The sequence below is a fragment of the Neopelma chrysocephalum genome, unplaced genomic scaffold, assembly GCF_003984885.1.
Source record: "Neopelma chrysocephalum unplaced genomic scaffold, ASM398488v2 Primary Assembly neopelma1_24, whole genome shotgun sequence".
In the NCBI taxonomy this organism is placed as follows: Eukaryota; Metazoa; Chordata; class Aves; order Passeriformes; family Pipridae; genus Neopelma; species Neopelma chrysocephalum.
The window spans coordinates 917,107-937,935 of NW_020897693.1; the positions used below are offsets into that span (position 1 = coordinate 917,107).

General features: G+C 36.1%; 1 protein-coding gene across 2 annotated transcripts in view; it reads left to right on the forward strand.

The window, feature by feature from the left end:
• The window catches only part of SPON1 (spondin 1), a 188,831-nt gene that overhangs the window by 25,087 nt on the left and 142,915 nt on the right, over positions 1–20,829 (forward strand). For both annotated transcript variants that reach the window (XM_027699362.1, XM_027699354.1), the window contains exon 3: positions 10,104–10,237. In XM_027699362.1, the coding sequence (XP_027555163.1) occupies positions 10,104–10,237 (134 nt within the window). The remainder of the gene's footprint in view (positions 1–10,103; positions 10,238–20,829) is intronic.

Below are 20,829 nucleotides of genomic sequence, written 5' to 3' on the forward strand. Positions count from 1 at the left end.
TTATTGACTGGACTTGAATGGTGACTGGAGGTCCTTACTAATATCTATTAGACACAGTGAAGGCACATTCTGTCAAGCTTTTATAGATGGTATTTTTGTGCAAAGAATTATGTGCATTGACAGAAGCAAAGTCACATGGACTCAGGCAGATAAAGATAGTTGCTGCAGAAATGGAATAAAATCCTTGCACTGGTATGAAAAGTTTCATATAGTTTTGATAAATTAAGAATGTGCTGACAAGATTTTAATTTGCATTTAACAAAAATGAAAATGCTGAGTTTTGCTCGTAGTCCTTCAACTTTCCACACACGTGTCCATAAACATAATTCTGATTTATCCTGGATTCAGTCCTGCCAGATACTGAGCACTCTGCATCTGACTTTGTAATAACCTTAAATTGTATATTTAGCATCAGACCTGGAAGTTGGTTTAGGTGCATATTTGCAAATCTTTGGTTTGTGCTGAGACAGAAAGAATCTGAATGAATTCTTTGTTATATGGATTTGAAAAATGTGTGTGTGTGTGAAATATGTTTTATGTATTGTTAGAGTTTGGTTTATGTGCATGTGTTTCTGCATTCAGGAGTGACCCACTGTGTCAACCAGGGATTATATGTGTGTGTATGTATATAGGCTGCAGTAACACGGCCAAAGTGCTTATGGTGATTTAAACATAAATTCTTGGCATAGACTTGCTATAGGAGACTATGTTGAGCCCTAGTTCAACACATAAGGCAAAACACAAGTCCAGGTCTGGGGAAGAAGCTCAGAAGTCTGTTTTGTCCCTTTTTAACAAGGAACAAATTTGTGAGGGTAAGAAATAAATGCAGAAGGAGCTCTGTTATTTGTTTTTAATGGAGCATTTTAAAAAATCCCAAGTTAGCACTCTTAGAGCTGATGGAAATCTCAGTTCTGGACTAGCAAATCTATAGTAGAAGGAATTCCTAATATTTTGGGGAAATGTTTTAGTCTTCTGTCTCTACAGAAAGAAACACAAGTATATTGACCCTTTTAATGGAGTATATTGATTTTCACAATTTTTTAGTTGGTAAAATTTTCATCCAGATATAATTTCCAGTCAGAAGTAGAAATTCATCATGAGTGGCAAAAGGATTTCAAGATGGGTGGGGAAAGAAGGTTCAGGTGTCTGAGTCATTAGAACAAAGACTGGATGAGGGAGTTTCGTAGCCCTAAAATGTGCTTCTCCACGCAGCAACAATCTGTGTCAGGATAGACTTCACTCAGTCTCTTCCTCTTGAATCCCTCTGCTTTGTGAAACTATTTAAACACATCACTAGACCAGCAGGGAAGAGGCTGGCTTTATAACTTGGGGGGAAAGTCATCAAAATAAACAGAGCAGAGATTTGAAGACACATCAGGGCTTTCATTACCTGACTGTCAAGGCAGTTTTTCCCCTTGGTTCAGTATATACGTGAGGTAGAAGAGTTCAGAAAAGAGACTGGCTGAAGGCTGCTCATTTTGTGAAATCTCATACTGACAGTGAACTGCCTGATTCAGAACAGATTTATGGACCCACATCTTCCATATCAAAAGCAGAGTCTTCAATGCTGGTCCCAGAGCACGCTCTAAATACAATGTCTCCCAGCTTTTGCAAGATAAACAAGTAAATAAGGTTTGTCTTCTGATCCCAGTGTGCAGCCAAATGAAAATAAAAAGATTTTTTTTTTTTTGCAAAGTAAAGTAATTTTTTTAGTATTGTTTAAATTTCCTTTTAAATAAATTATCTCACAATCCCTGGAAATATTGAAAAAGTATTCTTGTGTAAAAGATGCAGTTGTCAAACTGCAGCTCTGCCAGATTTGTTTTTGTTCTGCTTCCTGGGTTCTGTGGCATCAAGCTGGGAGATCTTTGGCTGTTCTTTCTACACAGTGGGCCATCTCAACTTCATGGCTGTCATGAATCTCCCTGGCTTAAATTCTAGTTGATTCTCCAAGCTACTTTTCCATTTAATTTGAGCTATTGGCACACCACAGAGCAGGCTGAAGATCTGGAATCTCGTATCTGGTCTCCTCCCAGAGAACTTCTGTTTATGAAATCTGAGTCCAATTTGAGGTCTGACAAGCTGTTAAGGATAAATAAGTATGTTTTCATAGAGCATTTAGTATTGTTTTGAAAAAGGAGCTCAATGCTTACATCCCTACTTCACAGCTGAGGAAGAGACCCCACTAAAGTGATTTGAGAGAGGTTGCTCAGCAATGCAAGTCACGTCTCACTTCCAGTCGAGTGTTGTATCCACATTGCCTTGCTTTATATCACTTTCTTTTATGAGGCTGCAAAAGCATTTATTTCTTTACACAACCTTCCAATGTCTTTTGTCTATCCAGAAAGTCAGATTAGAATGTGCTCTTTAATATGAGGTAGTTAATTGCATTACATAGAACCAGATAAGATGGTGGGAAATACATTTAGCAGATGACAGAAGTTTTCTCTCTTTCCAAAGAAGTATGTGTATTATAGACTTGAATGAAAGGTCCTAACTGTACAGACTGCACAGGAAATACACAAAATCCTTAAACTTTTACTGCTTTCAAGTGATTGTTATCTAAAAATTATTGATTGTGAGATTGATTTCTATACAATAGCCTATTCAGCAAGTAATGCTTCTCCCAGGCTAAAGCACTTGAGACATCATCTCTCAAAAGTTATTTTTTCCCCTCTGAAAATTTTTTACTAGATTGGAATAGTGCCTATTTTTTGCCAAATAAATAATTTTCATACTGAACTAATTTGACAACAAAACGGTGATTATGGATTATCTCTCTGTAGAAGTGCTCCACAGTAAATTCTGCATGTATCTTTGTTTATTGTGGTTACAGTCTTATCTGATATGAGTGTGTTAGTTTTGTAATCTTGGAAAAATTATTTGCACTTTGATCTCTCCGTTACAGAAGAGAGAAATGAGAAATCCATGAGACCTAGTGAGAACCCTAAGAGTCTGTGCTCCATTTTTTTTATTTTTCAATATTGGACCTTATTTTCTTTAGCTGCTATTTTGGGTTGGCCTTGACTCACGTGTAGGGAACTGGTTAGAGGATTGCTCTTATTAATGCTGACCCTGTTCCCAGGGGACCAGCTAAGGATCATACAGCACAGCCTTGATCTTTGTCCCCATCATCCTCACTAGTTATTAGTCTATTTTAGGACTGCAATGAGACAGTTCTGTTTCCTAATCCTTGGAACAGAGTTTTGGAAGTAAAATTTCTTCATTTTCATTTCACAATCATAAAATTTACCCTTTTTTCATCTGTCCTTTCATGCTTCACAATTTAAATTATATTGGGATCATAAAAAACTCCTCTCATTTCACAGAAAAGCAAATTCATTCCTTCAACTACTGCCTGAATATAACGAAAAAAACCCTGTTACCACAAAGTTGAATTGGTCAGCATAGAGTCCGAACTCAGTAAATTTACTCTAGATTTAGGTCTGACTTGATTAAATTGTACATCAAAGCAAGCCAAAACTCCTGTTTCTTTGAAACTAAATTTTTCAGTCTTTCCCAGAATCCTCATACATCATTTCAAATGTCGTAAAAGGAGCTGTGTAGACTGGACACTAAGCAGTGAGAATAAAGTTAAACCATTTGTCATGCAAAGCACAGACTGACTGGTTGCTTTTGTACAGAACATCACACGGAGTTCCTTCACACAATTTACTTGTGCTGGTGTCCCTGATGCTGTGACTGATTTGTATGCTCTGATGCTTATGCCAGGGTACTCTCTTTGGCAAGAGCCAAGTGGTGCACTTTGAATCTTTATGTTCCAAGGTGTGAAAAGCAAGTTCAGTCTTCAGAATAATTCCCTGTTTCTGATGAATGTTGTTGGATAGTATTGGATGCATTAAGAAACCAGAATATTTGAAGGGATTTCAAAAGATGATACTATTTAAAAAGATGTTGTCCTTTCCCTGCTGAAACTTAGTGTTTGCAAACTGCTTTTTAAACATGAAATGAGAGAATTTTCCTTATTCAAAGTGGCTGCTTCTTTAAGAAAGTTATTGGTGGAACCCAATGAGATTTATAGCTCTGAGAATAATTACAGCCTTCTGTGCCTAATATAGTTTCTCTGTTAGAGATTGTAAAAGTAATGTTATCTGGGAAAAGCTGGATTATCTGTCAGAAAACCCCCTAGTAATATAATCTGATAAAGTATCTTGAATCAATTTGCCAAACTGTTTTCATAGAGATGTTAATGTTGAAGTCAAGGAGAAAACTTCATAGGAAATGAAGAGGAAACTTTGGACCCTAAGTCCACTCTTAGTGACTACTTAGATGAAAACTTTCTCAATTCACAACAATCCATGTTCATTCATCTCTTGAGTTTCATGGGCAGCTTTTACTCAGCTGGCCATTTTCAATTTACAAGCATAAGCCTTCAGTGTAAGCTTTATAATTCAGCCTGTTAAAACATTGATTAAGTTAAGTAAGAATAGTTCAAAAGCAAGAAAAATATGCAATATAACATTTTACATTTACTTAATGCTGTCAAATTACTTTTATCTGTTTCTGTCAATATACATTGTCTCTTTAATCTCTTCATACATATTGAATGAAGTGGAGAAGAAATAGCTGTTTTGTGGAGCTTTCCATAGTCGGTCTCAGGCAGGAAAGGCTGTTGGGAGTAAAAGCTGGCAGTGTTGTATCTTTAATGCACTTCAGGTTCTTGTCTCATTGAACTGCTTTCTTCCTCCTTTAGTTTGAATTGCACCTTAGAACAGCCCCCGCTGCCTGCCCTACAGTAGGTATAATACAGCTCTTATGTTTGTTTAGACTGAAGAGCAACATGTAGCAGATTCTCGATAGCAAAAATTTTGGGGACACTTTAATGCATAAGATTACCATATAGGATTATCTGAGTAGCTTTTTTTCCTTTTGATCATCCAACACAGCCTTTTTTGCAATGAAAACACTATTTGGTGTCCAGCTGGACAGAATTAAAATATTTTAATTTAGAACATCTCACACACAAACATTTGGTTTGGTGTTTGTTTTTATGTTTTCTTGTGGGTTTGGGGTTTTGTTTTGTTTTTTATTTTATTTCTTGGAAGATGATTTATAAATCCTTTGTTTTTTCCTCTTCTTTCCCTAATGTACTTCAAAGAATTAATCTGAGTGCCTAGCATCATACTTTATGGAACTGGAAGGTCCTTTCCTCTCCCCTCCCTCTTCCCCCATGGTTCCCACTGTTTTGTGACTGGGAGGAAAAACAAACAGTACATGGACAGGTAGATGGAGAAGCATAGAAATTATGCTGAGGCTGCTTAAACAGAAATATCTTCTAGTGCATTTCATCTTTACTTGATAAAGTCTGTTCTCAGGTAATGATTGCAGAACTAAATTTGATTTTTCGTTGCAACATTGTGGGACATCTACCTAAAGTTTGTTCTAGAATGTAGTGATAATCTTAGTGTATGCTAGCAATGCCTTTCTTCCATAGATCTGCACTGTTCTCAGTGTTCCAAGGAGTGTCTGGTTATCAGACAACTCCAGCCTTCTGGTGCATTGCTAGAGATGGCAAATCTTACTGAGAGCCCAGCAGTGCTCAGTGGTTCCATACAACTTTGTATCATAGTCTGCAGCAAGACTGATTACTGACACTGCATAAAAAGTCCCACTTCTGATTCTTCTCATTCTGAGCACAGACTCTGAAAGAAATAATGTGTCCTTTAGTCAAAGAATATGGTTATGTGAAGCATATCTTTGAGGTAAGTTTTTTAAACTGACTTTGTACATCATTAATTTTACGTTCCATATAATAAGCTCCGTTCTAGATTAATCCCTAAAGGCCAAATATTATTCCTGTTATTAGGCCCAATGTTCTTTTTATAATTGGAAAGTTTCCTCAAGGAGAAGACAGTTTTGTAACATTCTGGAAGTCATACTTTATATATAAGCTCTTCCAAAGAAGAAAACTGACAAAGTAGCTTATCTTGTGAACTTTGGGTTGTGTTCTTTCTTTATGTTTTTTTTTTAATTCAGTTGTTCCAGTAGAATGCAGCTGTTTCAGTGGGTGGAAAGTGATGATGTGTCCACAGAACAAGAAATGTTGCTGAAGATCCTAGCCAGTGGTTTTAACTAAGGAAGTGGACACAAGCCAGTAGAGGATTTATGTAACTTCATCTCCTTTTGTACTCGATACTAATCCCTTTCTTTGTGATGTTTAGCATTTCGAATTTTTTAATTTTTTTTGAATACTGATATAAATTCAATGTTACAGAGGTTAACTGCCCAGTTTATTTGACTAACAGTTTATAGAAATCAGAAACAGATTGCAAGCTCTTTCACTCAGTGTGAAATGTTCCAATTCTGAGAAAACCACTTGTTCCTCTGTTTAACAACTAAGCAGTTATCCAGTCCTGCTTTTCAGGAACACCCAAAACTTGTCCTCAACCACATCAATGTTCGGAATATGTAAAGAATGCAAGACTGAGCCTGGTGCTGGTAAATTTTCCCTTGTAATATCCTTACTTTATGTTTGCAGATTTACCCAAGTTCAGCCAAATTTTACTTGCTGTGATATTCGTTCAGATCCTGGTTAACTCCAGCAATCTTACTCAGGATTTACATTGGTTTCCCTGAAGGAATAAATTGGTCCAATAATACTACAATCATAATGGGCAAAAAAAGCCCTCCACAAGAAAAACTAGATAGAATATTAAAACCTAATGTCATTGCATTTGTGGATTTGGAAGAGTTAGTCACGTAGAGATCCCTCCCTCTGAGGCCTCAGATTCTTTGGCCAAGTGTTTATTTTTTGTTTTAGGATTTATGTCCAACATGTGGTTAATTTGCTTGCCCATTCCTGAAAATGTAAGGCTTCCCTTTACAGATAACCTGGGGTTTAAAAGCTATAATTTTGCAAATGCTACACTTTAATCTGTGTGCCTTTTTCCCTGCCAATTCTTTCCTTCACGCCTGTGGTCTGACTTGATTCCAAAAGAAAAATCAGGATTGTATTATGTATCTCTTTTCCCCCCTACAGTTGGCCAGGATACTATTGCTTTTCTCCCGTGTTGCCTGTGAGTGGAATAATAGCATCCACCACCCTAAAATATCATGTTGTTTGTTAATCCTGCTGTATCAATCAGGAACCCTTTCTTATTGCTCCTAAGAACTTTTTATAAAGAATTGAACCTCCATGGATATGGAAAAAACACACAAATCATCTCTTTAGCAAATGCATTTGAGATAGTTTTATATTTACATGAAATCATAGAATCTGGACAATTCTCAGTTTTCTACTGTATCATAAAATAACTTTAATCATCTCAAATCAACTGACATTCGAGCCTTTCCAAGTAATTTAGGAGAGCTGTACTGTATTCTGTCAACAGTAGGAGTCTTTATTAAGAAAGCTTCGGTCTAATTTTTCTTCAAAGGAACACTTTTTGGAAGGCATTATTTTATGGTCAGGTTTTTCCAGTAGACACTTATTGCATAAGTCTTCTGCTTTGATGGTTAGTGATGCAGGAAATCGTGATGTAGCCTTGAGGCTCAGCCATTTCCTGTTCTCCCAGGATTGTGTTCTAAAATACAACCAGAACTTTAAAATTATTTCATTATAGGCATCTGTATTCCTTGAGAAAATTCTTTACTTGCTAAGTGGCAGGAATTAGGTAGCGAAAGAAGTACAAAATATGTCTACATTTCCACGTTCATTTGTTGCAGCTGGAAAGGGGCATGGATATGTTCCAACATTCTGATTATCTAGAATTCAAGCAAATATTTCAGGTTCTGCTTTTGCAGTAGTCATAAATTTGACTTGTAATAACTACTCACAGTTGTTACAACTCCTCGCAACTCCTTCCTTAAGTATTAGTTGCTGGATTTGGTTTTGGTTTTCCTTGTGATTCCATTCATTGTTTGGGGGGAAAAGCAGGATTCATTCACCTGGAGATAAGAATGTACTTAACATGCAAATGCATGACGGATGAGTCTGCAATGATGGCTGCTGGAGGAATGATCTTTAGTGATATAAAATTAGCTAAGTTCTCATTAACTGAAAGCAGCAACTCTGTACTCAAGAGAGCATGGGTTCGTTTCAGTTGGGCTTCTCAAGAAACATTCAGAGCTAAACTAGATTTGGAAAATTTTCATTGGTCACTGTTGAAAAGCTTGTATCTGATCAGTCGTATTTATACATACCCGTAATTATCTAATCTTGACCTGAATTGAACATATTTTAAAAGTTTCGTAGAGAGAGTGTGAATTATACTACAGCAGCATTTTGCATCTGATAAGAGAATATGGAGCTAGTGTAACTTGTACAGTAATTTGCAATATTTCCCTTTTTCTAGAAAAGCTGTCCTTTTTAAGAATTGTCTGATGACCTTCTAAGAACCTTTTCAATGGGAATTATCACACTTTTGTAAAATGTGCAGTAGCATTTTATTGTGTATGAGGTAGTATAAAATCACCCATTCTTCTCTCAGAGGTTCCGCCAAAATTGGGTTTTGAATGAGAATGAATTACTCTGAGATATGGATAAAAGGTCAATTGATATAGTCCTGAAATAGTTGAGACAACCTTTCTGAGAGATAAGTAGACAGTTTTATTTCTTTATTTTACTGTTGCAGGAATAAATACAGTCGATGACCAAGAGAGAATTGTAGATCTGGGATTTCTTGACGCTCAAGTTAAATGCATTACATTGTATCCAGTGGAAGTAGAAGCTGTGCAGTCAGTTTAAGCCTACACCAGATCCCATGCTTCCCACAGCTTCATGTTAATTAAACTCCAGCAAATGTGCATGTTGTGTTTGGTTACACAGATTCTGCGAAGCGTTAAAAAACTTGAAGAATATTAATGGCTTAAAATTTAAAACTCATTAACCGCTGCCCTATTGACCAGCTAAATAGAGTTTCTCAGCACTCCTCTGGGCCACTGCAGCTTCATTCTGCCATAGAAATATAGAAATGGTTGTTGGCTTAGCTAAAGATGTTAGGGACTGCTGGTAGTATCACTGGGTAAGATAAAAAGCATGCCTGCTCACTAAAGCAAATCTGGTGCAACTATAGATACTGTCACTTTTTTAGAATGTAAAGCAGTATTTTTTTGTCCAAATGCTAGTTTAAACTTATGCTTACTGCCAGAAGATTTTAATTTTTTTAAAATTGTTATTCGGTAAAAGTGTGTGTGAGTGTGTTATTAGAACCAGGATTCTGTAAAAGCAACTTCAGAGTTGAGTCATGTTATAAATTGGTAAATACATCTTTCTCAAAATGGTAGTTCATTGCCTGAATCTTGACCCAATGCAGTGTGAACTGCAGCTTCATTGAATGAAAGGGGACCACTGAGCAAGTTTGAAGAGACATTTTGCAATATTGCAGCATTACCTGTTTCCAAAGAAAACGTAGCAGTTTCTGATGAAACTTCTTTGAGACGGCTTGAAGTACAACTCATGAAGCACATATATAGTGAGAAAGCTATTTTGTCATGACACCTTTGAGTAAAATCCTTAGAACACCAGTTCCAAATTAACCTCTCTGGTTTCTGACTTATACCACTTAAACTTTTCTGTTGAACATCAATCGATCAAAAAAGCAAAAGTGTCGGCAGTTTGGGCTAAATAATGGACTCTGAATTATAAGTGATTATGATCCACATATTGCATCTTTTGACCTGGACAGTCTTTTGATACCTTAAGAATAGTATTGTTTAAAAAAATGTGAGTTTAAAAAGCAAGCAAAGAATAAATGAACTGAAACGCCGCCTTCTCTAGCATGTTCAGTCTGTCCTAATCAGTTGATTGCCAGAGCATTAAAAAAGAAAATCTTGAAATTATGAATATTTTATGAGTTTTAATTTATCAACATAAAGGGTTATTTGCAGCCATACTCAGAAAGGTCTGGATTCTCTTTACCTAGAACTGAATTATTGTTCTGCCTTTATTTTGTGAGCCTTTCTTTTTCAATTCAGGGAGAAATCTGCATGTTATAAATAAATTTACCGAAGTACTGCTGAGCTAAGCAGAGAGTATTATAAATATTCCACTGGAAGAAAACATGAACTGACAAAACATGCTCGAGAGACATTGGCTGTGTATGTCCTTACCTTTTCACATTCTTCTCTTGAAATTTCCCTAGATCATAGATGAAGAAGAAACACAGTTCATGAGCAATTGTCCTGTTGCTGTGACTGAGAGCACACCTCGGAGGAGGACACGCATTCAGGTGTTCTGGACGGCTCCACCTACAGGGACAGGCTGTGTGATTCTAAAGTAAGTATTTTAAGGCATGTTAAACTAACAATTAAAATAAAATTCAGTTAATAAGTCTAATATTTATTGGATTGAAAACTAATGGAGTTCTTAAATTCTTTTTTCTCCTTGACACGCTTAATCAAGTTTAGTTGTACTTGCACAGTGAAATGTTAGCAATTTAAACATAAATGTTCAGAAGTTACTCCAAGTCTTCAGTAAGCATTGAATCAGAAACCCTAATTGAACTTTTTAGGCTCTCAGCCATTCTTTTCACAGAAGAATCAAAAAAATCTTAATTTTTAAGATCAAAATTGCATCCATCTGGCTGAGACTCGGGTAAAAAAAACATGATCTTAGTTGAGATGAAAAATAGGAATGTTCTGTAGAGTCAGGATTTTCTGAATGGACCTTTATCAGTAAAAACAGATCTATTTGTTTAGAGGTTAATGCTTTCATTTCAGAGCTTATTGATCATTTACTGATGGTTTAGTACACACTAGCATGCGTATCCATGCTTTTTAAGCAATAAATATAGGTAACACCATGTAGGTGCACTTTGCTTTAGGTGCACTCATTTGTCTGCAGAACTATGAAGAGTGCCAGAGAAACATTGTCCTGTCTCTTAAGACTTTGTTTGCTGTATTTAATAGGACAGATTGGTCAAATATGCATGGACAATTGGGATTTCTTTGCTTGCTTTGAATCTGTGTCTGGGAGAAGCCTTTGAAATTGCCAAGATTTGCCCTGCAGCAGACCAAAGAATTTCAAAGAACCTTATCAGGACTTGGGGATGCCTTTAGTGACACAAAACACGTTTAGGCTTTTAAGGAAGTGCTATCACAAAGGTTCTGCTGAAGATAGTCCAGAGCATTCAGAAAAATATGTTATTAAAATTGCAATTGATTTCTGAACAGGCTGTGAAATTGCCACCAGCAAAAATAGTCCATGGCTGCTTTCCTCTCTCCCTGTGCTTCACTTCTCTGCTGATGGGCACAAGAGATAGACACCCTCCTCTTCCACATCTGTGAGGGTGATCTAGTCCCAGGTCTTACACTGGCTGTGGAACAGACTCAAATCTTTTGCAGTTCTACTTGCTGCCTCTCAGTTTTAGTAAAACAATTTTGTTTAAAAATCACCTGGTTTAATGTGTACTAAAGCAGTTCAAGAATACACTTGCAGCCTTTTCTTAAGCTCAGCACAGACAAGTTTATATCAGGCTGCAGTAAAACTGTGAAACCTGCTGCTTGCTGCATGGTGAGACAAGTTGTGTTATAAGTTTATAGATGCAATTTTTCAAGAGTCCCTTTGGCAATCAAGAAGATTCTTGAGTGTTGCTAAGCTGTTTATCAGTAAAACTCCTTGGTCTTCCCCTCAGGACTGCCCCCCTCTTAGCTGCATAACAAATGTTGCTTGAGGCACTTTGCTACTTAAGTAAAGCAATAATAAGGTGATGATGTTTTATAAAGCCTTTAAAAGAGACAAGATTTAAACTTTAATCCAATAATGATATGCAACAACACAAATGGATGGATTTTTTTTTCCCCATTATTGTCCTAAGTAGAATTGCCATTACCAAAATAAATTAACACAGATCTATACTTTTCTCACTGAACTGAAACACCTGTGGCTGAAGTTGGTTCAGGGGCCTCCCTGGGTCTTGAATGCAGTGAAGTACCACCAACTGCAGGATCTGGATAAGTGTTTCTTCTCTCTCCTGTCTGCTGGTCAGGTCATGGTGGATGTTCAACACTCTGATCTTTTTCTGTGTAGTATTTGCATTCTTGCAGAAAAGTCAAGAGAGGCTCCAAAACGCAGTTCTGATGTTCTACACGTGAAAGTAAAAATTGCCGCTGCCCCAAGGGATGCACAGAGTAACTCAGTGGCTTACAATCTTCTCAGATAATCCATCAGCAGTGCCAACAAAACACTATATACCAATATAGAGTTAGATTAGCTGACTGGCACTGGTTCCCATAATCTGTTTGGGAAGCTAAAAGAACATCTTGGAAATTTAGGTTCACGGGGAAAGAGAATTTTGGTGTTATGACTACCTATTTACAGATTGTCGTAGGCACCTTCGGTGTCTATGTGCTGCTGAAAAGTGGAAGGAAGTTAAGTACTTTCCAGTAAAAATTATGTGAAAAATAGAAGCTTCCTCCCAATGATTGCTTTATTGACCTTAGAGGATAAGTAATCACTTTATTCCCGAGGACAGTTCAAAGAAAGAATGAAACAATGACCATTACTAAGAGCTGCTGATGCCAGAAATTAACATCATAATGTGGTATTTGTTGGTGCTGCAGTGCAGTCCTCTGTGGCACCTACATAGCAATCACTGATGGGGTTTTGACATTAACAACATTTACATTTTCTCCTTTGTATGTAAAGCTTTGATGGCATCTGAATTAGAGTTTGCAGTGTTCTTTATAAACCTTCTTTGTGGTCAGCTCCCATAAAATAGCATGGACATGTTGGATGCAATTTTCATAATTATTCTATGTGATAAAAACAAAAGTCTAAAAGCAGTTATTGTTTTAAATAGTTAAGTCCAAACTCACCATGGAAAAACTCTGAAACTTTGAACTTCAGAGGAAACAAACCCTCTGTATTTTTCTTTCTTCTACATGTGATGGATGTGCAAATATTTTTTTCATTATTATCAACACATATCTGTTTCAACCCTTGGATACTATGATACTTTTGTTTTAGAGTTTCCTAAACAGAATGGCAACATTTTGGAGCCTGTTCTGAGTCGTAAGAATATACTTTTTTACTATATCCTTTTCTTCTGGCTTCAATATTTTTCTGCAATTTGTAAAGTCTGATACCTTTGATAGCAACACTTGACTGCTCAGATGTGGCTAGTAGTCCTCCCAGTGCTTTCCAGGCATATAGTGCATGTGATCAGTTTTTGGCTGTGAAAAGTGTAAAATGACACAGAGAAATGGTAATCTGTACTTCTAGGGTTCAGTAAGAGATGCTAAATCATTTGGCATGAGCACGTGTGTGTGTAATCCTACCTTTCTGGGTGACTGCAAGAAACAAAGTTTAGGAGAATAAGCATATTTGAAGTTGACTTACTGTCACTACCTTGGTTTCTAAGACATCTCTTTCTGTGTGAAGACTCAGAATTGGGAGAAAAAGAAGGAAATGGATTAACATATGATGTTGGACTGTAATTGCTTAGTTGAGAATAATTCATTCATTCTCTCCATTCTCAATAAGTGAGGACAGTGAAATACCCTAAAGCTTCAAATCCTTCCAGACTCTGCTGAAACTGCCAGTACCAAATGTGCTCCCAGGATGCAAACAGTATCTGAGGCTCCATTTATCCACACACTTAAGCCTAGGCTTGAGTTGCACTGAAGACACAAGATAAAAGACTTTGCTTATATGTTACACGCTGCTTGGGAGACCCTCAAGCTTTAAGCCCTCTTTCCACTCGCCTGAGGAATGCTCAGAACGCTGTGCAGCTAAATCCAATTACAGGAAGGTACACAGGCACTCCAGCACAGCGGTTCTTAAAATGATTTCTGCAGATGGATGGACTGGAGAAACGTCCTATCGCTTTGGGGAGGGCCCCAGACTCTGCGAGACAATTTTAAGCAACTAGATTTCAAGAATGACCTGATGGAAATGGAATTCATTGTCATCTGTCAGACAGCACAGTCAACCCCATCACAGCACTGGGTACTTGAATAGAGAGTTTTGCTGTGTGGGATGAAGTTATTAAAGATAAATCAACAGAATGCACTTGGATCATACTTGGCAATAAGGATTCACTTGGCTGCCTCAGCATCTGTACTAGCTGCAGAAGCTGCCCAAGTATCAGCATGAGCAGGAAAGTGCTTATAACTATATCTTTCTGGCTTCTCTGGCTAAGGTTATCTGTTTCAACCCTTCCAAGCTGTCATGCTCTGCTCAGTCTACTTGTTTTCATGTTCACAGGGCAACATCCTTCTACCCCTGTTTTCTTTCCCTTGTTTCTTGTGATTGCTACATGTGTCAATATGGGAGGACCAGGTCATTTCCTTCATCCTCTGATAAAAGTTTCTGTTCTAAAGCTTATTCACTAGATTTCTGAGCTCTTCAGAATGCATTTTCTTTCTAGAATCTTTGAAAACCTACTGTTAAAACTTTCTTAGGAGGTGTTCGTGTTTATTTTTGTGATGTGAAATTTATATAAAAAATAATTACATAGACAATAGAGCAATGGCAGGGCCTAGTGGTATTTGTATCATCACATGGAAGTAGAGAAATTTTCAGGGGTTTGAACCCTGTCTTGGTCAATCTGTTTTCATATTTTGTTTAAATGAGTGAAAACTGTTTTAACTTTTAACACCCCCTTCCTTTTTTCTGCATGTAGACTGTTAAGCTTGGTTTAGCATATTCTACTTTTCATAAAATGTAAAGCAGCACACATGCATTTTTTAATCTGACAGCTAATATTCAAAGACTGCTTAATTCTGTAAAAATCAAAACAACTACTGGAGATTTATCTTGTTTAACAAGCAAAGTCTTAAATATTGACTTTGAATAGTGATTTACATCATTGACAAAAAAAAAAGACAAATGTTTATTGGAAGTTTCTTAGCAGTGGTGAAGAATAACCACTTTTAGATCACTTTGAGCCCCAGGCTTCTAGATTTGACTGGTCAGTTGTATTCCTCAAGATAGTTAAGTCTGATATAGAACAGATGGGTAAAGGTCTGACCCCTGTAATTGATGAGAAATACAGAACAAACAGTTTTCTGCAAGTCCTTTAGAATTCTGCATTATAACACAAAAGAGAAGAAAATTTTGTAAATTGTCTTAGCTTGTTATATGTTAAAATTTCATGGTAGGGAGAATCTTGTTAATATCCAAATTGAGTAAATCTGTCAGCTGGTGTAGATCTCATGAAGAGTCAAGTACTGAGAGATGGTAATTATCTTTTCCTCCTTTAGCATTTGGTGATTTTCACTGAGTCTGAGATTGATTGTTAAATGTAATAAAGGATGGCCACATGCAGATAAGTTATATTCAATTTACCATTCAGAAGAGAAAGCACAGTTCTCTAATTGGCTCATGAAATAATCGAGTTCTCAGGCAACTCATGTGTCTTGCATGGTAAATGTAGCAAAAGTTCTTGCTGATAAGTTATTTATTTTTGTTATACATATCACGCTTAAACAAACATTAAAATCTGGTATTTGTAAATAGTGCATTACCATTACCACTTGCAGAAATCCACTGTATTCATCATAGTGTCTCTGCTGTTTGATTCTGGAAATGTGTTCTGAGCCATCTCTAGGGAAATGTTTTATAATTTTTGAGGAAAAGTGTGGAACTTACAGTTTTTCTGAATATGTCATTATCTTCATGATTTTAATCACATTAGGTCTTGTTTGTATGTAATCAGAGAGTAGGGGAATTTTAAAGAATTGCCATCTTCTGAAGAAAAACTGTGATATGTTTAGCGTATATAAAATATGTATTGGCAAAATCTTTTAGAGAGCTGCGTTATTTTGGCAAAGCTGTCATCCCTATGGGGACAACTTCAATTCTAGTCCATGGGTCGCCTTGGATATAACACTCAGGTTCCAACCTCCATGTGGATTTTGACAGTCCTCTTGCTCTCAAGCTTCAAAGCTCTGAGGGTGAACGAACTCCAGTAAGAGTTTTTGAATATGTACTTTTTGATTTCTTATAACTTCAAGCATTTATATTCATTCAGGTCACTTGGCATGTCACTTTGAGTAAACAATATGCTCAAATGTGGTGTTGGAGAGACTGAAAGGAGAAACAAATGTCATAAACCCCCATGAGTTCCTAACTACATATACATCCTGATGCTGTCTTGTTATGCAGCCAAATCTCTTCTCTGTACTCCAGACTCATGATGACATCCTTGGTCCAGAAACAGGGCACAAAGTATCTGGGCAAAACCCAAAACCCACAAGCTCTGTGGTGTGTAATTTAATATATGACCAAGTCCCTAACACTGCATTAAGGGGAGTGTTTATCAGAAATGCTAAATTGAGATGGTCAGAATAAAAATGCACTTCAGAATGAATCTCTCTTACTAAAAGTGTTGACATTATGGTTCTCATAAAACCAATGTTACACAAATTTGCTCCTAAGAGAAAGAAGTTCCAGTTGTCAATGAGCTTCAGGATGGGTCTGCATCAGTCAGACTGCTTTACGTGGGTGGAAGCTACAGTGCATCTGAGACTGTTGCCGGTCATATAAAAGCAACATCTGATAGATGATCATAGAGTTGAACTTAAAAAAAACCCCAAAACAATAAAGAAAGAGAATGATGTACATTTACAGCTGAAAATTTTGTGGGCTACTTTTCATGCTTGTCCTAAATCCCTCATCGGTATCTGTGACCTGGCAGAGGGAGAAGTTGGACATGGTATTAAGTTACTCAGGTTACTAGACTAAGGTGATGAAGCAATATAAGGAGATTCTTTTGTCCTCTCTGATGATTTCACCACTAAAATATCATCTTTTTTTTTTCCTAGGCTGTACTTACCCCAAAGAGTACAACTTTTCTTGATTTTTTGGGTTACTAAGCTGATGAAAATGTATCTCAAATCTTTTTCCATATGCTTATTTGAGTGTTTCTTTAAATGCTTTACACGGAATGCATTCCTTAAATGCATCCTATTTGTTACAAAATGTGTGAAATATGATGATCTTACATACTCTTTTAGGATTCCTAAATACTTGTGGGTTGTACTTCTTGAAGGGGATTCATGGAATTATACCTACTGAAAAATCACACTGTAGTGAAGCAGATGAGCAGTAGGTCATATAGTTGAAGAACTGTGAGGAGTTCCCTATAAAACTATGCCTCTGGTAATTCAAAGTGTAAAAACTAACGATAACAAAAACCCCCACCCTTCTTGTTTGAACTGGATGTTAAATTTGTTATTCAGTCTTTTCCATTTATCCTTTCAGTCTTCCTGTGCAGTTGTCCAAATAATTCATGTCAACAATTTTACCTGACTGTTCATTAGAATATTAACAGTGGAGCAACTGAGGACAGTTGTAAAGCATTTACCAACAGCTTTCCATTATGACTGAACACAATGGACCAAGGAAAAATAGAGAACAACCTGACTTCCTTACCTGCAAGAACAATCTGTTTATGGAACAATAGAAGATAACAGTTCTCATATTATAAATAACTGTATTGATTTTTCCTAGTAGAATTAATGAGGCTTCTGCATGCAGAGAAATTATCACAGTTTCTGTACTAATAGTTTAAAAAAAAAAAATCTTCCATTTAACTACCACACTACAGCAGCAGTAGTTGCTGAATATTTTTTGATAGATGCAATAGTAGTGTAGGTTAATATTTCGTGGTGCATAGCTTAAATAAAATATTGTATATAGACACCTTATGTATTTCTACCCAAGATAGCAAACTAAGATGTCCCTATACATCCTAACAGTCCACACAACAAATACAACCTTTGACATATAGAAAATGTGCAATTTTCTGTATGTCATCCTTTTTGTGTTCTTTCATTTTTCCCCATTCTTCACTTTTAGGAGTTGTAATAGAAACGTGCACAACTTTAAATGTCTAGGGACATAGATTAGAAGTAAGTAGATTTGGGTCCATTCCTGTCCTTCACATTGGGTTATTATATACAGCTCAACTCATTTTTCAATGCCTCTCTTTTCTCAAAAGCAATGAGAGGCCAGTGACTCTTTTTAAACTACTTCAAGATAGAAGAGCTTGTATGTTAGCTTTGCAGTATTGAGGTTCCTTAGAAGTAATTTAAATGTTTTCTTCATCCAGCTATTTAAAAATACCCAAAAAAACCCAAATAAGAAAAAAAGTTTATGAAACTAACTTACAGCCCTATATTTCATTTTATAGGTTAAATGCCCCCAGAGAATTTACTTGTATTAGGAAGAAATAATTACTTTCTGCCTTTCTATATAGCTTGTATATCTATAGCAGCTCTAATATTAGATGTAAAAATGCATATTTGCATTTCAATGCATACAGTAGCAGCCCCCTGGATCTACTAACACATCTACATTTAAAACAAAAATCTGTTTCACTTTCTTTTTCTCACTGATTTAATATTGTTTCTTTAACTTCACAGTGGGAGCACATGAATTTGGCAAGTGTTATAAATGGATTTTCTTGTAATTTTATGTTCTTCGAAATCATCTTTTTTATGGCAGAATTAATATAGTAATCCTATCAAATCTAGCTAGATTCATTCATATGCTGTTTTGTTTGCAAAGGCATCGTGTTGCGAAGCACCTTTATGGTTTTGCTACTCAAAGATGGGTTTATTCCTTGAGAAGTGCAAAGCAACAGGAAAACAATGAGAATAAAGAGTAAGGAGAAGGATGGTGGTCTTTCCTGTAGTGATAGGGGGAATGTAGTTATAGCCTTATTAGGAAAGATAATATTTTTAACTGTTTCAAACAGTACCTTGAAAATGCTTACAATAATTTCATATTAAAAAAAAATAAAAGTCAGTGTTATTGCACATTTTGTGGTAAATTGAAGTAACATGCAGTTACTTTCATTGACCCATATGGTTTTTATTTTTCACAAATGTATTTTTGTAAAACAACCTGTTTTGCAAAAACTAAAAAATTGTGCAGTAGGGTAGGAATTCAAGCTTAAGAAAAGTTCAACATGCTTTATGACAAGACACTGGTATCAGTTCTCTTTTTGATCATCATTGGGGTTTCTCCAGACTTAATAGGGAAATACTTAAAGAAAAATTAATTATTAAGGTCAACAGTGGACACAAGCGCAGAACTGATCACAAGTCACCTGTGTTCTAATTTGTTATTTTACAAAAATACGTGGGATATTTAAAGCTTTCATTTTTATTTCTTAACAATTATACATGCTAAATTTCTTGGTCCTTCTAGATTCTCAACACTGTTCTAAGGATATTTACGTGTTTAAATTGTGCACTTGAAAAAGTCATATGAAGTAGATTTCTGGTATTTCTAACTTTCTCATCCAAACCTTGAAGACAGACAAGGAAGACAAAACAAGTGATGTTAGAAGGGACTTGAGGAGGATGTCCTATGGCTGTGTTTCCCTGCCCACTATTCTGCTTAGAGGTGGAGCCTTGGCAGTGCCCATGAGGAATTGGTGCCAATACTCACCTGTCATTGCTGCTGTTGTGCTAAAATGATTCCTCCAAAACCCCTTGTTATACAAAGGTGCTGTAACCCTCTTTTCAAGCCATGCTTTCTTTTCTGCGGGCTACTCAACCCAGCTCCTTCAGTTTAGATATCCGACTGTTCTCACAGCCTAGTCTGAACTTTATCCAAATGATCCATATCCTTGAATTCTGGTACCCAAAGCTGGGCATTGTAATCCTACAGATGCTTCACATAACTTCCACTGTAATGTTTAATAGTTTTTCTAAGAGAGTAACATTTTCTTGTGTTCAACTTCTGACGCACTAGACTTTATCCTGCTATCAAATATTTCAATACAAAGGCTTTTTCCTTTCTTTGTGCGTATAATTACTCTTGTATAAAACTGATACTTTGTGCCTAAGATTATTTAATTACAGCTTGGTACTGTCTGCAGTCAGTAACTTGTTCTGTTTCATCATTCAAGCTATTAATGAAAATATTGATGTATGCATAATCATACTGAACTTGATACTCTTCAGTGAGTTCCAGTTGAGCTCTAAACGTAAGAAAAAGCAAATTAATTTGTTTAAAAAATATGAATATTGCTGTCTAAAAAGCCCTGCCATCTACTCCTGATGTAATAAATATGTAAGCATTTTAAGTAAAATTTTGAAAAAATCTGCTAGTTTGAGGTATTGTGTGTTTACAAATCTAAACATATATATGAAAAATCAAGAAAATGGTTTTCAATAGTTTTCTTTATTGACAAAATTTACATTGGAGAAAGATAAATCCTCAATGAATTATTAATTCTATTTGCATGTCCTAGAGGCAAATAAAAAAGGATTTAAGACATGTAAGGAGGGAAGTTCTCTGAAGTATCTTGTACTGATATCTGATTTTGTCTGATTTTTTGCTCTCCGTAAGTGGGGAAATGTAACAGTAAACTCTTTTCTTTCTGACTAAGTCTCTAGTAGAGTCTGTATTTTCATAAATTTCAAGTAGTGGGATGGAAAAAGAAAAGACAACTCCATAATTTTCCTGTTGTTTGTTGTTTGTAAATGCAAATCATTGTTAATTTAGGAGCCTGACAGCTGTAGAACATTTGCCATTCGGCAGCAGCTGTCAGTAGCACTCCAGTTTATTTTACAAACAGATGTTTAATTTGACTTCAAGACCATTGTCAATTTTTGAGGGGAAACAAAGAGAGAAAAGGAATAGAAATAATAATGATAGCCATAATTTTATTTCCTTTCAAAACATACAGCAGAGTCACTATTGATGACATCAGAACCATTGTCATTTTTTATTACTGAATATTTTAAATCAGTTTTTTTTAGAACTGCGTGAACTGAAAATATGGTAACGTCTTAAGGAACTGATTTGTCTTCTGTCAGAAGCTGAAGGTGTTATTTCAATATAATATGATACATTTTTAAAATATGTATTTTATCCATGAATCAAAATGTCATGCTATTTGTGCAGTT